Source organism: Motacilla alba, chromosome 1A (assembly GCF_015832195.1).
Source record: "Motacilla alba alba isolate MOTALB_02 chromosome 1A, Motacilla_alba_V1.0_pri, whole genome shotgun sequence".
Classification (NCBI taxonomy): Eukaryota; Metazoa; Chordata; class Aves; order Passeriformes; family Motacillidae; genus Motacilla; species Motacilla alba.
Window position 1 is genome coordinate 35002135 of NC_052031.1, and position 21564 is coordinate 35023698.

Below are 21564 nucleotides of genomic sequence, written 5' to 3' on the forward strand. Positions count from 1 at the left end.
ATGGGGGCATGACCAAGGAAGATGCACTATTTAAAGCATTTTTCCGAGTTTGAATATATTATGAAAGATTTTGGATAAGATTAGATATTTGCCCTATCATAGCCTGAAACCCAAACACATGTTAAAAAAAAAAGACAATAGAAGTGTTGGCTGAGGAAAGGATATGACTTGCACACAGCAGTGAGAGAGAGCAGATGAAGGAACAGAATCACTGGGGACTAGTCGAATAGATGGTGAGACAACTGTTTTCAAGTAGGCACTGCAGACTAGATAGTCTGGGGACAAGAACTCCAGCAAACTTATTATAGGAATGAAAGAGAAGGGTAGAAAGGGGTAGAGAATACTGCATGGGAAGCACCAAATGGTTGGCTAAAACAGAAAAGACTGAAATAAAAAAGGATGTATGAAAAATGCAGCAATGTTCTGAACCATTGCTTTTGAATACTTTACATGCCTGATTAACTGGAGAAAAATACAAGTTTTATGCTGGGCAACACAAAGCAGTTTCAAGCAGTTAGGACTCTTATTCTCATCAGTTTCACATCAATTCACATCAGCAGTATTAAGTTTTAAGTCCCATTAGAAAATATCATTCAGGAAAGAATGAACAATACAGATCTAATGCAAGTTTGGCTCAAATTATTGTCTAGTTGACAATGATTTTAACTAAATTACTCCTGAATACACATTCAATTTTTAAAAGACAGAGAATAACAGTGTACAAAATTCAAAAGATTAAAGTTTTATTAATTCCTTTCTATTTTTATAATTTATCTGGTATTGCCTCTGAAAAACAACTTCTGCCTTTCCCCTTCACCAGAGAAAGCACATGGACTGCATGTGGTCCTGTCTCTCTGTACAAAAACATGTGTCTGATTTCTTACTTTATAGTGTTTCCTTAATTTTGTTTTTTCTCTAGCAAGGGTGCAAAAATTCCTTAATGTCAATATCTTGCATGAGCAACTCAGTATAAACTTATCAGGATAATCTGTGTTGAGACTTGTGCTAATACACTGCCTCCTGATTTTGTACAGACTGTTAGCAAAAGAACAGCTAAGAATAGCTTCTTTCTCCTGTTCCTGTCCCCAGAATTTCTTGTCAGGTTTTTAGTTTTATACTGCTGAGAAATAACATACTGCTGATAATCTCACTAAGAGACAACATACTGAAGACCTTAAGAAGATTGATTTATTTTAGAATAAGAAACAAGTATGTGGTAGAGCTTTATATTACATGTGGGAGACCCCAGCTCAGGTCCCTGATCTGTATATGCTTCAGGATCAAGAGTTATTGCTTTGTCCTCATATGCCACATGATAAATTGAATGACTAGACTTCCAGACAAACCTTTTTCCAACAACACTACAGATTCCACCCAGCTGAACTAATTAAATAAAATCTAATCTGTAAAGAAGAGCAAAACATTTCAGTGTCTAAAAGGGACTTGGCCTTGCAACTCCCATATATTGAAGGCAAGACCAATCTCAAATACACTGAAAATACCCACTCCCTCAGCCTATATCACCTCCATTCTACAATACAAATAAAAGACACCAAATAACCTGACTTGGATGATTTAACCAATTTCCCCTGTGACTCTTGGCTCCTACCAGGATGTGACAAAAGAGGTGCTGGAACCTGAGCACCCATTGTAGCCTTGAGCTGTGGGATTTTTGTGATGCATGACTTTCATTCCCTCCTTACCTCCCAGTTAAAGGGTTTAAATAATTTCATTTTATCCCAGTGAGGTTTGTTGTTTGTTTTTTTTTACCTCAAAATTCTCTAAAAAGGGAATTAATTTTCAACCTCTGCATTGAGTTTTTTGACTCAGAAAACTTCATTCATTTCAGTGGTTCTTGATCAGCAGCTCATACAGCTCAATTGCTACAAGGAATGTGTGAGCCACTCTATTACTAATGAGCTGTTAGAGAGCTGTTTCACAGTTGATGTGATATGAAAGTGAAGGTATTTTTGCATTGCATCACCATCAAAGTAATTTTGAAAGAAATCCACAATTAAAGAAAAGGGCAAGAAAAAGAAAGAGTCAGCCAGCCTCCAGGCAGAGTAGGATTTAGGAAAGCAAAGATGTGGTGTCTATGTTAAAGTAGATAAGCCAAGAAAATAAATTGCTATGTATTAGAGCCAAACATTATAGCAAATTCCTTTCTATTACAACTGAAGAAAGTACAATAGTAGTAACATGGCCAAAAGAGCAAAGATCAATAGCAGAAGACCATTGGATGGCAAGGGTTATAACAACATTATGACAAAGAAAAGCTAGGAGCATTTGCCAAACTTTGCTTGACAAGGGCTAGGATCACTGGGACTGGCAACACACAAGACATTAATGAGGCCACATTGATTGAACAGTCTTTTTAACCATCAGATATGTCTTTCTGAAGTATTTAATTTCTTCAGTGATTGATCAGAAAATATGAATATGCAGCACACCAAAAGCATTGGATTTTTTTTTTAAGTCTCCTACCTTTAATGAAATTAATTTAAAGTGTTGTGCTCGGAACAGAAGACTGGACAAGTGGCAGCCCATGAGTCAAACAGGGCATGCAAGGAAATTCTGACTAGCCCCTGGAACATCCTGCAGCTTTATGCTAAGCCTATTTTATAACCCAGTAAAAGATAATGGTAGAAAGTAAAAGTGAATTTGATGTGGGCCAAGAGAAAGCATTGAGAACACTGAACAAACTTGGCTGGCCAACCAAATAAACTGGTGGCATTGCAGAAGAAGATCAATTACATAAGAACAAGAGAAAGGGCTTGACTGTGGCATTGAGCGTTGGGAACGTTCAAGTCTGGCCTGGAAATACAGTCAGTGTTCAAGTTGTCCTTGCTCATCAGTTTAATGGCACATGAAAATGGAGACACCAAAGTTGCCCTTAGGCATTTGTAGCTCAGAGTCAGAGGGATACCATAACTCAGTATTGATATTGATGCTCCTCACGCTCTGCAACACATTCCCCAGCCCTGGAACTCTAAAGGATTTTTTTCTTAGAGATGGCCAGCTCTGTGCATTGGTGCTACACCTTAGATAGCAAGCCCTGAAAGATGTGAGCTAGCTCTGTGCCCAGGACATCTACTTCATGTGCCTCACTCTCTACACCCACCTGAAAGGAGGCTGTAGCAGGTGGGGGTCAGTCTCCGAGGCAACCAGCAACAGGACAAGAAGACATAGTCTTAAGATGCACCAGGGCAAGGTTAGGCTGGACATTAGGAAAAAGTTCTTCACAGAAAGAGTGACTGGGCACTGGAATGTGCTGGTCAGGGAGGTGGTGGACTCACTGTCCTAGAGGTGTTTAAGAAAAGACTGGATGTGACACTTAGTGTCATGGTCTGGTTGACAAGGTGGTGTTATGTCACAGGTTGGACTTGATGATCTCAGAGCTCTTTTCCAACCTAGTTAATTCTGTGATTCTGTGATAGTCTTAATATGTTCTATCATAGTTTTACATGACATTATAAGAGTTTTTTTTCATTATCTACAACATCTTTTAGTCCCTTACTTTGAATAAAAAAAAATTGGATATAAAAACATCCTACTCATAACACATGAACAGCAATAAATATGGCACTTGAAAATAAACTGCCTATCTCTACTTTTTCTTAGCATATTTCTCACCACAACAAAGATGTGCTATTCTAACTATACAATATTATTGTCAGACTGAATCTTGTATATTTTTAGAACCAATACTGTAAATCTATTTCCTGGTTAAATTTTTTTGAAGTATTTTATTAAAACAACCCTGATCATTTTGCCATAGGCATACCTCTTTGGCAGAATAAGCTTATAGCTCAAGTCTCACAGTAATTTCAGCATTTATAAACAGCTCTCATTTTGTAATGGAAAACATTTATTTTGGCCATTTTAGTAATGAAATTAGATCACTATTAAAGATTATAAAATGAGAGTTTAAATTATTATGTTTAAATACAAGAAAAGTGAAAAAGAACCTCACAAATAGGTACTTTCTTCAGGGTTCCCTTGTTCCTACTGACATGAAGGACTGGGCATAGAATTAACTGCCTAAAAAAGGTCCTCAGAATCTCTATCTGTGAAAGAAAAAACAGGCTCACTGACAGTCACTGTAAATAATAGACTATCTTACTTTTGTATCTGTACCATACAGCCAGCAGAATCATTTGGAATTGTCTGGGAAATTCAATAGTTAATTCTATAAACACAGTAGTATTCCATCATGCTTGCTGAGCAAGTTAAAGTAGAACACAACTTGCATTGACCAGAGGAAGAGAGTAATTAAAATAGAAAAAAAAAACCCAAACATCACTAAAGTAGCACTGTTCTGCAAGTATTTTTAATGGATCAGGCCCTCAGCCTTCTAAAATTAATTATTGCTTTAATGAAAGTTGTCTGTTATCTGACTAGCAAATCTAGTTTTTCTAATATCCAGCTACCCTGGATTTCAATTAAGACTCAAAGAGCCAAGAACTGATGAAGAGGACATCATAAATGATTTATGGATGTCCTACTTTTATGTATGGAACATTAATTATTCTACTTAATGCATCCATATGGTTTTCTAATTAATTCATTACCAAAAGCCTCACATTACAGTTATTTCATTAAAGTTTACATCCATTTTCAGGCAGATTCTTACAAAGTATATTTAAAAATTAAAGTGACAATCAGATTTTTTATTTAATCTATGGATTCCAAATCATATATCCATCTATTCAATTATTGCCCTATTACCTGTTTCTAGAGGTGTCATTTGCTGTTGTTTTGTTGTTGTTTTTTTTTTTTTAATTAATATATTGATCAGCATTCTAGAGATTTCTTGCTATTTCATTATTTGTGTGGTCTTTTACAGATGCAGTTTATCTTTCCCTCTTTGCTCAACTCCAGTCATTTGTGCCCAACCACAAATGTATACAGCATGCCAGAGGGGTGTTCCTGCAGCTATTAACTACCCTTCTCCCACCACAGCCCTCCTTTAACAGGGGTTCTACCAAGGTCAGTGTAGACACCCTTAATACTAAGCATATGTCAGAGTAGCCAAGGGAGAAAAGGGAGAGGTCTTTAATTAATGTAGCTACAGTTTAAACATAAAGGGGGTGTGGGGGGGGAAGGGTAGTATTTTTAATTTTCAAGTTAATTTCAATTGCATGTACACACTTTTATTGTAGCTAATTAGGCAGAGCCATGACATCCTGTAACCCCATTTCAGAGATAGTCTGTGAGAAAGGTTTCGGGGACAATGTCTGCTTATTTTTCATACTCAGCCTAAAACAAGGAATATAATTTTTACACTGTTGCAGCTTTACTTTGCCTAAAGAACAGAAAGGCTCTAAGAGTGCAGTATTAAAGGCCATTCTTCCACTCAGCCAAAACATTTATGCTTTAAAGGACTGACAGCTCAGAAAACTGCACCACTATAAGATTATGTGTTACAATACCTGAAAGAAAACTGTTAAAACATGAAATTGAAACATCACATGCAAACAGTAGCCTCCAGAGCTGTGTTCTTAATTAGACAACATAACATGTGTTGCACGAAGAAAGCATACCAGCTGCAATTTGGCTAAACAAAGCAGAAAGCTGTAAGCATTGCCATAATACCACAGGACCATAAAAGATGTGATCCTTACTTCCCTGAGTTTGTTTTCGAAAAGAAAACAAGATTACTGGTACAATTAGTACCAGCAAAAAGATAACCTTTATTCACACACAGAATCACACACAGAATGACTGGGCTGGAAGAGACCTTTAAGATGATTGAGTCCAACCCAGCCCTAACACCTCAACTAGATCATGGCACTGAGTGCCACATCCAGTCATTTTTTTAAACACACCCGGTGACTCCACCACCTCCCCAAGAAGACAGTTCCAGTATTTTATCACTCTTTCTGTAAAAAACTTTTTCCTAATATCTAACCTGTATTTCCCTTGATGCAGCTTAAGACTGTGTCCTCTGGTTTCTCCAGTTGCTGCCTGGAGAAAGAGACCAACCCCACCTGACTACAACCACCATCAGGGAGTTGTAGAGAGCAATAAGGTCACCCCTGAGCCTCTTTTTCTCCAGGCTAAATAAACCCAGCTCCCTCATCGTTCCTCACAGGGCTTGTGTTCCAAGCCCCTCACCAGCCTCGTTGCCCTCCTCTGGACGCGATCAAGGTACTTTTGAAAGTACCAAAAGAAAAATGGGCAAAAAAAAGAAATTCTATTCAATCAGTGACATTGTATAAATTTAGTTTAGCATATTTTAAATGAAAAAAATTCATTTACATTGTCATTGATTTCTATGCTATGGTTTATTAACAATGACTATTCCCAAGGAGAACATGTGATCTCAGCCAAATTTGTACAAAGCAGACATTCCACTGTTATTCTCCAACAGCTAAAAAAGGTTCAAATGCAAATCTGTTACAATTCATGTTTAAATAAACATTGACATAACATATGCAGTCAGCCACCTTTCTACACTATTAAACACTTTTATTTTACCAGTTTTGATGTATAGTAGTCTTGATATATACCCCCAACACTCTTCATGATGCATCTATCCTATACTCAATTTAAAGCAGTGTAACCACTAAAAGTATTTTCCACCAGTTTATTGTGGTGCAGAGACAAGTAAGAATTAGCTCCATTACAAATCGTCAGTCATGGCTGACCTTCAAAGGAAGGACAGTGAACACCACTTTAATGCTTTTAGCAACAAGACAAAAGACAGAAGAATTTGTACCTCTCTGCTTACTTCCCTGGACTATTCCCCTTTCCATGAACCAGTTTGATATTGAGGCAACTGAAAAAATATCATTCACCTGAGAGCTATGCTTCCATATTTAAACCCCAGTGTCATTTGAGCCTGTGCATTTAATTTCAGAATCCAGTATTTATTCTTTACAAAAGAGATGCAAAAGTGCAGAAATGCTAGACCTACAAAGCATTTTAAAAAGTAAATTCAGATGATCATCTTCTGCTCCAAAATATTGTTCGTCTGATTCAAATATTGTTTGTCTTATTCAAAAATTTAAAACTATGTTTTAAAATATCACATATTAATGTCATGATGATAGAAAAATAATGTGGGTTTTTTTTATTTTTCAAAAGCAGTTTTTAGAAGGCTTAATATTTAATGGGTTACACACAGGAACACATTATGAACCATCTATTAAGGAACTTAACAGAAGCTGTCACTTTTCTGAACTACAAAGTCAGAAGTGAAGAACCAGAAGGATTATTCCAGAGGCTGAACTGCCCGATCCAACAAAACATTGACTGATAAGGAAACACATGCTGCCTTGCTGTCTTTTATCTGAGTGCCCTTTATCTGCCTTTTAAATGTTTCTTTAGTGGACTTGGGTTTTCACAAAATAGTTCTCTAAGGGTGCTAAAAGAATTTTTAAGAAGTGCTTCTGGATTCTTGATTCCTGAACATTATCAACATAATGCATAGATTTATTGTGGGTAGTAGTCACCAATTTTCTGTTAGTGGGTCTCATGATCCCAATAGGGCCATCTCGCTTATTTATAATTTTGAACATAAAGCATGTGTGATTCTAGTGATGGCACCTGTAACTCTGCATGCCAGGAAACTTTCCCTTTCCTTAGTCCAATTTAGGCAGTAATAGGTTTCCACTCACTTGTCAGAGGAAAAAAGAACATTGATAGAGGTAGAGCAACCTCCTGAACTTCTGAAGTACAAGCCCGTCTGTACTGTTCTAGGTAATGAAGTCAGTGCAATTCCAACCATTGAGGAGTCCTCTGAATTCAAACGCCAAAACAGCCAAACTGAAGTTTGGACACTGTCGTAAAAAAGCCAAAGACTTTCCACTATTGTCTACTCTGTGTCTCCTTCTGGAATCCAGTACAGCATGGCCCAGAAACAGTATTGAAGCCATAGAAGCCTTTTTCAATCAGAGGAATAAATGGGGCCATGTAAGAAACAAGGCTGGGGGGGGGAGGTCTCAGGGGGCTTTATTGCTTGTTTGGGGGAGGGGATTTCCCTCTTTTGGAGACCAAATAACAACACATACAAGACATGTACTGGATCAAGAACAACACTTCTCTGAATTTTCAGTAACTTGAAACAATGTGATTTGGGTCAAACAAATAATTTCATCTGAGATTATTAGAAAAGTGGTGCTCTCTACCCCTTAGCTCAGAAACTAGATCATGTGAAATGAGAGAAAGCTCAAATTCAGTTTTGTTCCCAACCTCCTTTAGAACAAGGCTTTGAGCTAGGTCTCCCACACCTGGGTATACAGCTTAAGTAACACTGAAGATCTTTGCTTTGGCTGCAACTGTATCTGAATTTAATTTCATAGAAATGCTTAAAAATTTAAAATTACCAATTAATAAAGATTTTTCTAGAGGACAAAATTCACCTATTTGAAGAACAGGATAACATAAGCAAATTCTGTTCTACTACACACAGGTATTTAATTTATAGCTGGGATTGGCCAGTAACATGAATACACAGTTGAAAGAAATATGGAACAGCTGACACTTCCTTTAGAGAAACTGCCCAAGGCTAACTGTCAATGAAACTTTAGGCTTTAGCTTAAAAACATATAACATGCCTGTTCCTGAAATCCTGTTTTCATTTAAACAGTGCAGCTTATGAAAAAAATTAAATGACTTCAAGAAACATCTTCCCTTCACTAAAAATGCAGGAAAAGGAACACTGTGACTGAAGAAGATATGGGCAATTTGTGAAAGATATGACTAGCTTTTGTGCAAGTGTAATCTCCCACTGCATGTTACAAAAGCATCCCCAAAGTAGCCATCAGTAAGATAATCAATCAAAGCACTAGCTTGCTGAATATCCTACTAACATTCTTTTAACATTTTGCAAATTTTGAAAAAAAAAGTGCCTTAAGGAGGTTTTAGTGCATATTACAACCAACCTAATGCAATCATTCCTGTTTTCCACAAAGACTGACAGCAAACACAATACCATGCTAATGGTTCAGTATGCAATTATCCCTGCTGAAGTGCACAGAGGAAAGCAGAAAGCAAATGAGGCCAACTAATGCAGACTCTCTAGATTTCTTTGTGCAAACAAAATCCAGAATGACAGAGCTGCAGGCTACTAGGTCTATTTGCAAGGCTTGCTGCAGATATGTTATGTCGAGTATAATAAGGAGTAATGGCGAGCATCAATCTCCTACCAGAAGGTGGACTTGAGTCCAGGAGCCAAATACTGTGAAGACCTGATATTTGGGGTCACAATGTAACATGTAAAAAGACACAACAGTGATTAGAACAATCACACTAAGTGTATTGACTGATACTGCCCACTCTTGAAATGTGTGACTAACATTTAGAGCTTGTTAACAATTCAGCACTGTAATTATAATAAGATCTTAAAATTTCACTAACAGCATGGCACTTGTCCTCTGCTATTCCAAGCATTGCACAAATACATGACCTGGAAATGGAGATGGATACAGTTGATACTTCACTAGGTTCGAAGATCTTACACCTCAGAAAGCTCCTTTGAGAAGTCACTGCAGAGACATGATTTTCTAGTTATGCCTCCTTGGTCTGGGCTAGTGCCAATCCCCTTCTTAGGCCAGCAATAGCAGATGTTCAGTGACAAAACATGACATTTGACTTTTCGTTATATTTTATAGATAGTTAGCTTGGCTGTTTGCCCCAGCACTGTTTGATTGACCTGTCATTTTATGGACTACTTGTCCTCCTCACTTGTATTTTTTGCCTTATTTTCAATCCATTAGCTTAATATACTTTCAAAAGTATTTTGACCATCTCTTCACAAGGTCTACAGATGGAGTGAGATTAGGGTACTCTCACCAGCCAGGAGGAGTAGGACGCAAAGAGTCCTCTGAGTCACAGCACCAAACTGTGTGGGATCTTTCCACACACACAGGTAAATGGGGCTTTTTTGAGTCAGAATTTGACAGACTCAAGGCTGAGACCCCAGGGTCAGGCACAGTATTCAAAAAAAGCAGCTCCTTACTCACTTGTATTATTGCAATATATCTAGAAGTACATAGAACTACATATACATACGCCTATATCTATCCCAGAGAAAATTAGGGCATTAGTGTACAGGGTGTGATAAACCCACCATTTTGATAACTTTCAAATTGACTGTAGTGTAACATATCATGCAACACATCATGCAAAGCATCAAATCATTTGCTTCAGAAATTGTGCCTCTTCTTTTTTAAAAACATCCCCGATCCTCTTCCCTTCTCTAGGTCCCAAAGAAAATTACTTTTATTCCCAAAGAAAATTACTTTTACTCCTAAAAGTAATCCTAAATTTCTGTCTAATGGATCATGCTTATCTATCGATACTTCTCACAGACTTCTATGCATATTTATCAGACTGAGACTGTAACATTTCAAGATACCTTTTCTGATTGTTCAGCATGGCCTTACTGGGCCACTTAACTGGGTGGACGCTGAGACAGCAGAGGCTGACACAAGGATTTGAGAGATAGAAGAGTTCCTAACAAAGAGAACTGAAGAAAGGAAGAGACTTCATCTTATGTCAAGACATGGCATTCAGCAGCAGGAAAAAGAATCAAAAGAGATTCTGGAAAAACAGTCAGTAAAGTGGACAGCTGGGGAAAAAGTGAAAAAGGCTATAAGTGGAAAAGCATTATCAGAGCATCTTATTGTCTTGCAAGGGATTCTCAGAAGGTCATTTACCTTCTGGCACACAGGAAGATCACACGCAACTTAGTGCTGTGACACAAAGAGCTCTCTCTATCCTACTCCTCTCATTCAGTAAAAGACTCAGTGACTTAGCCTTGAAAAAGAAGGCATCTTGTATTACCAAATTACCATCGAGAAGAAACATCCATTTCTCATTTAAAGAAAAGTAAAAAATAAATTTTGGAATTATGGAAATTCCAGAATTATGGAAATTCCATAGTGCTCTATGTTCATGAAAGGAAATCTACATTAAATGTCTTCACAAAGGAGACAGCTATAGGGAAAAGGGCATATAGTAGTCTGGCTCCAATTGTTTCACTGGTCTTTTCGAGGAAGAAGCAAGTGGATGGATGTCTTGTGTGCTCCTAAAGGAACTTAGAAAAGACATTTTGTGTGGAAGCCATGACTTCATAAAAAGTACAAAGAATTAGAAAAATAGACATTTCCAGCAGAAAAGAGGCGTGGGAAGATGAGATAAAATTTAGTAACAAATAATGTAGACAAATTCTGAGCTTTGACACTGGAAATTAAACCTGACACATCAGGATATGGAGAATTAAAGAAGAAATAAACTTATACATCTAAGGCCATGTCATCAAGTGAGCAAAAGATGCATCTTTTCTGAGTATATAGTATGAAGGAAGTTATATAAGAGAATACAGCAGTACTTGTGGGATGAATCTGACATAAGTGTAAAAGCAGTTCTGCTGTGGTTTCACAGCCACATGGTTTTCAGCTACCCAAACCCACCCAGAAGAAGCCCACCTACTTGAACTGTGCCCAGATTTGGAAAGGATTTCACATTATTTCAACATAAAATGTGTTGTTTAAGCTGGGATCAGCTCCAGATTAAGATGTCACTAAATGTACATGTCTGTGTGTGTGTATGAGTATATATAAATAGGTAGTCAGTGTGCAGTTGGTGCCTAAGCACCCATTATCATCAATATGAATCTTGTCACTACAGCCTTTTGGAATTAGGGAACTCACCCTGAAGCAGATATCAAGGCTGTATTATACTAGGAGATTAAATGCATCTGGTACTGTTTTCTGGCTGTGAGAAAACTGATGTGGAAATAGTCCATGTCAGTACTAATCTCCAGATCAGGATGATCACATCTAGTCTGCCTATTGGATATGGTCTCTAACCTATATTAACTCCCTAGTAATCCAGAAAGTGTTTAGAAACATGCTAGATATCTTAATAGATACCAGCCTGAATTCCCACATGAACCAGCCTGGTTCCCACATGAATATTTATTACAGAAACATATGTTGTTGTGCTTTATTCTTCCACTGAATCCTCTCTCAAAGTAGTAGCACCTGAAGTTCTTACTTGTGCTCTTCAGCATGCTTGAAAGTAAATAGTTCAAATATTGGAGACAAAATAGATGTCATGGTATGGGAAAGCTCTAGCTCTGAGGAATACAGCCCTACACAAAATGCCGTGGAAAAGGTAAAGAAAAACTCTGTGTGGCTGTCTGTGAATTGTATGTCCCATTAACATTAATTGAAAGAAACTAATTAAATCAATTCAGTTCAGTAACACTCATGTAAATCAAACAAAAATTAAGAGATGAGCTGAATTTTAGCTACAGTACAGTGCTGTGGATTTTCTAAGCAACAGAAAAAGAAACAGATTTCATGTTCATATAAGAAAGTGTATAGTAAGAGTGAGGTGCGAAAGGGAAAATTTTGATATATTAAGCAAGTGTATTACCTTTGCATTTCTGAAACACTTCACAGGATGCAAGTGAAAAAAGCATCTGAGTAGCTTGGTCCAATCTTGGTACAATACACTTGTGTGCCTGAGAGAGGCTTTGGGCAGCCCAAACTACATCAGGTTATAAAGGATGATGCTGTAGCATATCCATGAGGTGATAATTTAGACCTAGTCTGAGCTGTAACCTTTACTACAAGTCCTTCTGCTTTTCTCTCAAGTTCAGCCCTAACTCTATATATGTTTGTATGTGTTGTTTTTTTTTTAATAAGTATGTTAGACAATATTTTCTATCATAAGTGATTATCCACATTCTGTTCCCACTTTCCATGTACTGTCTTGACCTTCGTGGTTCTCACATTCAGAACTGGAACTTGTTCACTGCACTACTAATTCTCTAATACCTTCAATGTGTATATGGTTTCTGAAATGCAAAATAAAAGCTTACAAAGAGAAAACTCAAGTATTACAAAAAATTATGTAACTCTGTATGTTATCCAAGCAATTTTCAGATGACTTAGTCTCACATCATCTAGAGAGACAGCTAAACAGAACATATGGATAAGCACTAAGGCATTTATAGAGCAGTCAAAATGCCTCTAAGAGCTCGGAATTGTCCTCACTTCCTTCAATAAAAAAGGTGAACTGAACACCAACACACACACACAAACAAAGGAACTTAATATCAGGTAATGTGATTGTCTTTAATTATATAAAACTCCCTCCCAGAAAATAAATACTTTCTCTTCCTCACTTAGGCAAACAAGCACTACACTATCCCCAGCTTCACTAAAATTACTTCTTAACGTATTCTTTATTGTTGGAGTCACAAAACATCACTTTTTGACAAAATACCTGCAGAATTCTTGGCTTCATAGCACTCTGCTGTGCATTGGCAACATTTTCCTTGTCAGATGGTTTAGTCCTTGGCACAAAATGCAACCTTGTAATAGTTCTGCATTAAGCATCCATTCACCCTACCATTCCACCTTAATCATGAAGAAAATGGACCTTAAGTCACTGAAATTAGCTTGAATTCAGTTTCCTCTCCTCTGCAGAGCCAACAGAGCATAGATTTATTAAAAAAAAAAAAAAAAAGTTGCTGGCTTTCATACTAAATCACAATGTGCACCAGTCATGTAACTGGATTACAGGAAGCACTAACAGTAGCAACTGCCCTTTCAAGTTGAGCAACCAGCAACATTACTAAAGGCTGGAAGAAAAAGGGTCAGCCAGGGCAAAACAACAAACACTGACACTTGCTCTGTATATTAAAAACCAGAAAGCAGCAATAGCAGTAAGTGCTATTCAAAACAAAGAGGGAGCGATACATATGCAACTCAAAACGAGCCAGCTTCCCTTGGTAATTACATTAACACTAGAATCTACTTCAGGTGACATTCAAGAGGGAGAAACAGAATGGTGAAATACAAGAAACCTGGAAAGAGCAGGGCTGTGCTTGGATGATGGCAACCACCCTGTTGTGGGACAGCTGCCATTTCAAAGAAGGCAACTTCAAAATTCTGATGGTGGGATTAGTCCAATGCACTGTCTGACTCACAGCACTTTGGCTTCAAACATATGCTTCCCCGAAGGCTTTTTCTGAAAGGATGACATTAGAAACAAACCAAAACCACTGTCCTTCAGCACATCCAGAGACAGCTGAAGAACCTAAGCAATAAACAGCTTTCATGTCATGATTAACTCATGCTGTTATACCTCCCCTTAAAGCACATATGGTTCTCAGCCAGAACAGAAGGCTTCAGAGCAGCAGTTCCATCCTAGAAATGCAGTAGCAAAGCCTCAGACCAAAGTCACTTAATGAGAACTTAATAGAGATTTAATGGACTTTTTTTTAATCTGCCAATTGAAAATCTGCCTCATTTAGCTTTTAATGCAGGCACAGAGCCAGTCAGCTAAAATCAGGGTAGCCCTAGAATATTTTGCAGGATTCTTTTATTACTAGTTGAAGATCATGGGTCTCCAAAACCATGCAAAACCCTACTAAAATAACAATTCATAGGTAACAGTGTCATCTAATGAAAAAAAAAAAAAGCAGAGCCACGCCTATTCTGAGTTCCTTGTACTAATAGACAGATTTCACCTTGAGCAGAAGTGAAATAATGCTTGCACTGGAAAAAAGGCAGCAGGTAGCTTCACTACAGAGTTGGCCCTGCTGGCATAGGCTAGCTTTGAGGACAGATATATCCAGTTGCTCGGCATCTCCTTCCCTTGATCAACACCATTCAGTATTGGGACTCTGTTTGCCGTTGGCCTGTCCCCAGTAAAGCAAGACTGACTGTCCCTTATGTTGCTCTGATATGGACACTTCCACATAGCTAGCCCACTAACAACGCTAGCCATATAAACTCAGATGAGGAGGTCTTGCTTGTATGGGATGCAACCAGTCCAGAGCACAGCTTTTTGAGCCTAGTTCCGTGACAGTACCTTTTATCTGCTGAAAATAACAATGGACAAATAAAACTACTACCCTCTTTTTTTTTTTTTTTTTTTTTTTACCTAGATTATTATTTTCCTTGTCACTACTCTATTGCATTTGGTGCATTCATGAGGGTAGATCTCCAGAGTACCATACAGGGAACTCGTGTGGGATTCTGAAACATTTGCTGTGCTTAATGTGCTCTTGTGTTCTATGCTCTTTTTTCCTTGTTTGTAAAGTCCATTCTCTTTTAATATTTCATCTTCCACTGAAACAAGCAATTTACAAATTTCACTTTATTTTAGTTCACTCTAATGAGTGCACAAGCCATTATAAGTGGCTCTTCTTCCCTCCAGGAATCAAGGAGAGCTACCCACGCATGGGGGTGAGGAAAGCAATGTCTGTGCAGAACACATACAGACTGTACCATACACCCCACCAAGGACAGCTCTCCTGACAGCAGGCTGCTCCACTGGCACGAAGGGTGAGGATGCAGCAGGGCAGCATCAGTATATGGGTAAACTGACATGCCCTTCAGTGCAGGAGGGAGCACTGCCATCACCATCTTCAGGATGGGAAAGGTCACACACAGAGTTAACTGACAGTGGAGGGTCCGCAATCCATATGCCCCAGAAGAAGTGCATACACCAACAAAAACAAGGTTCTTACTCTTTGCAAGAAACAGGATTTTTTTTTCCCAAACAGCTAAGTAAGCATAATGATGGATTTACCAGAGGAACAGAAATGAATGAAACCTTTATGTCACCCTTTTAAAATCTCACTGCCTCTGCAGAATAGTTCCCTGAAGTACATTTTCTTGTGACCTATGCAGAAGAAGTTTAAAGCCTATCCAGTAAAAACTGTGCAAACATCAGTCAAGACAGGAGGATCAACAGCATTTGAGGCAAAGGTAAGGTCTTTACCTACAGAGAGGCTATATTCTTCTCTGGTTCACCAGACTCTTTGTTAATCACAGTGTGATTACATGAATGCAAATTCCACCAAAGTGAAAAAATTCAAGACAAGTGGTCATTATTTAGATTTAGATGATCAATCAGGCTACCCAAAATTGCAATCCATCTTTATTTAAATATAGGCATATTTATTCTAAAAAATAAAAGTTTATTCTAAAAACTTTGTTCTAAAAATCCCCTCCAAAGCCCAGAAAAAGTCACTTACCACAATGATAACATTCGTTGTAGGAATGGGAAGATTCTCCACTTCCAAATCTTGACCAGTCATTGCTAAGAGATTGAGAGATGGGTCATAAACAGACCTGGGGAAGGCTGATTTAAGAATTATTGCAGGGTGCAACTTGCTTATTTTGGTGTGGGAAGAAGAACGGAAATTTTGTTTGGAATCCTTATAGCTGTCTGTATCCAAACTTTTCTCCACACTCTCCACATGGTGATAAATAAACACAGGTTTTCCACTCGTTCGCTGATGAATTGCCAAAAAGTGATCACTGTCTCCGGAAAAGCAGCCTGTAGAAAGAGAAGAGTAAGTTTAGAATATCTCTCTTGGCTATTCTGTAGATGGCACTGGAAATTCAATGAGATCTTTGTGTTCTGAGAAATTTGGAAAAATATCTTTGGAATACAAGAATTCACTTAAAATCTTACAATGCGTTTTCTATAGCAATAGATTAACAGGACTACAGAGTCTATTAAGTGTACCACATTCTTAAGCTCATTTTCACAGGGCTTTAAAAATGTTATTCATATTTTCAGCCATGGCTAGATTTAAAAAATATATATACAAAAGCAGAACACATGCTGAGCCAAGTTCAACTTCTGTATTGATAACAGCTTCAATTGGAAAACTTACGCAGTCAACTCAGCAACGCATTTTATCACCCAGTAATATCAAAGATGAGAATAGCAGTGATCATTTGATATAAATGGGCACTTGAGGAGAAAAGGTAAAGAACCCAATCAAAAAATCAGAGTTAAACATGTTAGAAAATTTGGATGAGTCGATAATCCCAATTCTGCATTCCTCGTTCAGCTGTTTATATCAGGAGACCTTTTAGCCCCTTATGCCAACTCTTGTTATGACCCAAACTTCACTTAAGGATTGCCTGGCCAGCCAATGGAGCATCTGGCTCTCTGCAGAGGAGATAGTGGTGTGTAGCCATACCCTGCATACCTTGGTGCTAGGCACAAAGAACTCAGATTCGGGAACTGGAGACAGGGGACTCAAGCATTGCTAACAAGGAGTTAGAGAGAGTTGGGCCTGTTCAGCCTCAAGAAGAGACGGCTGAGAGAGGACCTCATCAACGTCTGTCAGTATCTGAAGGCAGGGTGTCAAGAGGAGGTTTCCAGGCTCTTCTCAGTGGTGCCCAGCAAAAGGAGAAGAGGCAACAGGCAGAAACTGAAGCACAGGAAGTTGAATATGAGGAAGAAAATCTTTACTGTGTGAGTGACTGAGCATTGGACGAGATTGCCCAATTGCCCAGAGAGGCTGTGGAATCTCCCTCACTGGAGATACTCAAGAACGCTCTGGATGAAATCCTGTGCAAAGTGTTTTCAGATGACCCTGCTTGAGCAGGGAGGTTGGACCATATGATCCCACTGGTCCCTTCCAACCATACCCATTCTGTGATTCTGTAATTACATTGGTTTAACTAATTACGTGTTAGTAAAAAAAAAAAAAGTTAAAAAGTTATCTTTTGAAAGAAAAAATACTTCCTCATGATGCCTTTATAAGAGGAACTAAGACTAAATTTTTATTTGGTTTTCTGTTTTGTTTTCCTTTTTTTTTTTCATGGATGAAAAATAGTGAATCTTCAGTGCAGTTATGCTGAACAGAAAAGCTACAGTTCAGCTTCAGTCTGGAAGGCAGTCTATCTGACCAGAAAAACAGGCAAGGCTCAGCTGCCTCGCAGATAAAAAGTAACTGAAGCTGCATTAGTCACCTTCAGAAAAAAACTCTAAGAAACGCAGTGTGGTAGAAAAGAGACTTTGTGTTCTGAGAGAAGTGAACCCAGAGAGCTCACTCTCATCAGCCTGGAATTTCCTCTTCAGATGCTGCTCGAGTTAATGGCAATGTTAAATTTGAGAGCTGATTTTTAGTTTAAAAAATATAAAATCAATCTTATTTTAATTCTCATAATGAGCTGGGAAGACCAGCTTAGCACCAACAACACTTCAATTCAGGGTGAACAAGAAATCAATTTGTTCTAGTCAAACTGAATTTTTTCCTCTGATTTTTTTTGCTCCTGTAAGCAAATCACAATAATCAGTCATTTGCACAGCTCTACCCAGTGCCCTTAGGAGGTTTCAGTGTAGGTAATTACATTCTGTTGACCTAATTTCATCATGAAATTTCAGTCAGGGAAATCAAGGACAATACCTTATCTGTGCTACAGTATTGCTTTGCATCATTGAGAAATGCATTCTCTGTAATAAGTGAGTCCCTGCCAGTAGGCAGTGAAGCAATTTATAACATACATGAACAGAAAATCAATAGTAAAAAGACAGAACACAGATACTCCATTATAAAGAAAAATGCTAAATCTAAGACTACTCTTTCAAATGGCTGAAACAAACACAATCTCCTGGATAACCACTGAGGTCACATGTTTTCAGCTTTTGTCAGGTTTTGATTGGGAAGACATCTGAAAGCAGGAGAAAAAAAAAAGAGCAACTGCAGACTATAGTGTTAAAGACAGCTGAACTTCAAAACATTAGACTTGCTGGGTTCTCATTAAGCTCTGTGGGTGTTGGCTTCATTGATAAAACACTGAGGGCTGGTCTTAACTAGCAATTTAGAGAGTTGTGTCAGTGACAAAATAAAAATAAGGAAGCATCAGCACTTCTCATCGTCACCTACTTCTCACAGTCATCTCTTTGCAGTATTTATTTTCTTGCCTCCTTCACAGAAAACCAGTGTTTCAAAACTGATCATAGATAAGACAAATGAATGTAAACACCACCACATTTGGTGAGTCTTCTTTGCTTCCTTCATTCCTGCTCCTTTGTTTCTGAGGGTATCAAACCAATTATGATTCTCCTTGAATTCTTCCTATTGCATTTTCTACCCACTTCAATATTCCAACTTTCCCTCTTATTTCATTATTTTCACTGAATGAAGCAGAAAAAATTACAACTAACTACCAGCTTAAATTCTTCCCTGAATATTTTTGATTGAAAGAATAGTTAAAGGAACTACCAAAAAAGTTCATTTGTCCTTGAATCTCAATACTTTTTAACAGCAGAATCACCCTTTGCTTCTAAATCTAAGACTTGCTTCCATTAGAATACTAAATATCACATCAGTAGCACCAGTCCTTGAGGCCAAACAAAGTCCATTGTAGTAGATTTTCAAGATGGACAACAAAATATATTGTTTAACATGTAGTAATGAGAAATTAAAAGTCTAATTAGATAACATTACACTTTATACTTACACTATTTTTTTCATCTGCTAAGCACTCAGATGTTCAAATATGTTCCACAAAAATTACTAACCTGAATTTGTTTATCTGAGAAGTCCACATAGCCCCAGCATCTTAAGTAGGTTACAAGTATCCACAGTGCCCCATATGAAAAACTTCACTAAACTTAGATGGCTGTGTATAAGGCCCTAACTACTACCAGACTTTGGCTCCCAGATTGCCATGGATGCCTCAGGGGACCCTCAGAAATGGCCACCCTTGATACTACAGGGGAACCTAAACACCTAAACTTCCTCTTAATTTGATGAAGTCATAATATATTCCTTCTCAACACTCCAGACTTCAGCTCCAAACACAAACAATTAGGCACCAACCAGACACTTGGAGAATTAACTAGTTAGAAATACCAGTACTTCTGCTACATAACACCTTCAAATATTTCCACTCTCCAACCCTCAGGGGAGAGAAGACTGGGATTCCTATATCAAACTCTGTACTTCTACAAAAAAAAAAGAATATGCTTCTCTGCAGCCACCAGGGAAAATGTCAGAAGCTATGAAGAACTGATTTTGGTGCCTTTTAAGCTTCAGATATTCCAACACATACAAAAATATAGTAAATATGGTTTGGGAAAAGGTTCAAAAAATATAATTCCTAGAGGTTTCTCTTCAATAAGCTTAGCAAACTTTATCCACAATTATGTTCTGATATTCTCTTCACACTACCCTGTTTGAACTCTACTTCAGGATGTGGAGTTATTTACGACTCACTCGAAATATTCACTTACTTGAAATATAGTGCTGTTATTATCCATTAACTATAATAATTTTATTCCTTCTCTTAAAATTGTCTCCACTCAAGTGTATTTACAAAGAATTATGGTTTATTCTGCCTCAGCACTGAGAACAGACTAGATGTTAGATTGGGATTCCATGCGATTTCCTCTATCCAAAAAAAATGCTGAGTCTTCACCTATCTCTCAGCTAAATGTTGCTATCTTCATGTCAAGGGAAATTTTATTTGTTCCAAAGTGAACAAGAATCAATGGGTAATTTCAAAGTCACATCAGAACTTCTCTGACCAGCAGGTCTGTTTTGCTTCTAGAAAACAACCAGTCCTTTCTTCATGCAGATCGTCTCAAGTAATAACTATTCCAGCTTCCTTTAGTAACAGAAGCTGCACTGTAATTCTCTACTGATCTGAACTGTTCATTCTACCCTCCACTTCTGTCTGTAGTGTAGTGACTGGTCACCACTTGTTACTAGACCTCAGCTCCTGAATATTGCTATTTCTTCCCCTGCTCTTTACCTATAGGTTAACTTTTCCTTCCTTGCAGCTCCTCAATGCCACCGCTTTTCCTTAGATTTTTTTTAACAAGAAAGCCTGTCTTGATCTTGCTTCCATGTTTATCCACTGTGAGCCCCTTTTTTAATTTAGCTGCTCCTGTACAACAGTATTGTCTTTCCAGATGTTCTCAAATTTAGTTACATTTCCAGTCCCTGGAGCTATACTTCTAGAACCTCTACCAAGTATAACACTACATCTATTAAAGTGCAACAAGAAGCTCCAGGGTGATGTAGAATGCATACTTTCTCAATCTGAACATCTGCACTACTTGTACTAGTTTCAGTGTTTCTATCATTCCCACCCTTTGCCATCCTCGTGAAAGGAAAATTGGACAAATCCCTGTGAAATTCCCTGTTCTGCAGAATGCAGCTGTTCTGCTTAACAGTTCAAAATATCTGTTCACTTGATCTTCTTAGTTGTCTGCATAAACATACAAGATAAGACTATTCCTGTCATAAACTAAAAAGAGAAAAAAAAAATCTAATCTACAGAAGACTGATGGAGAATGGGACAGTAGAATTCCATACCAAATATACACATCATCCCAGTATATGGGAAGCACAAATTTTCTTCATGAAAACAGACGAGTAAATCACAAGAATGCTAGATAGCACATGCTTCTGAGCCTGTCTCAAACTACAAACTTGCATTATATATGCAGAAAGGAAAGCCTATAATAAGTAGTAAATCTCATGTGCTGAATGTTGTGGGCACTTTTGGCTGTTCCAGCTGGCCTCTGCTTGATAGAGGAAAACCTAAGATTTCCTTACACTGTCTTGACTCTCTAAATAGTTTCAGACAATCAACATTTTATCTCAAAGCAGCCTGTCAGAAAATTATTAGACTCCCAATTCCCAAATATCTTCACTTTTGCTACAACAGACAGATAAAAAACTTCAAGACAGTCAAGATCCATTAATCAGCCAGTAACACAGCAGCATGGGTTTTATCTTCTTAAAACATAAAAATATCACAGCTTTACAGATAT

General features: G+C 37.8%; 1 protein-coding gene across 1 annotated transcript in view; it reads right to left on the reverse strand.

Annotated features, from left to right (window-relative positions):
* Window positions 1-21564, reverse strand: part of PTPRR (protein tyrosine phosphatase receptor type R) — a 136395-nt gene that overhangs the window by 105940 nt on the left and 8891 nt on the right. The window contains exon 2 of the mRNA XM_038155661.1: window positions 16010-16314. Coding sequence (XP_038011589.1) covers window positions 16010-16314 — 305 coding nt within the window. The remainder of the gene's footprint in view (window positions 1-16009; window positions 16315-21564) is intronic.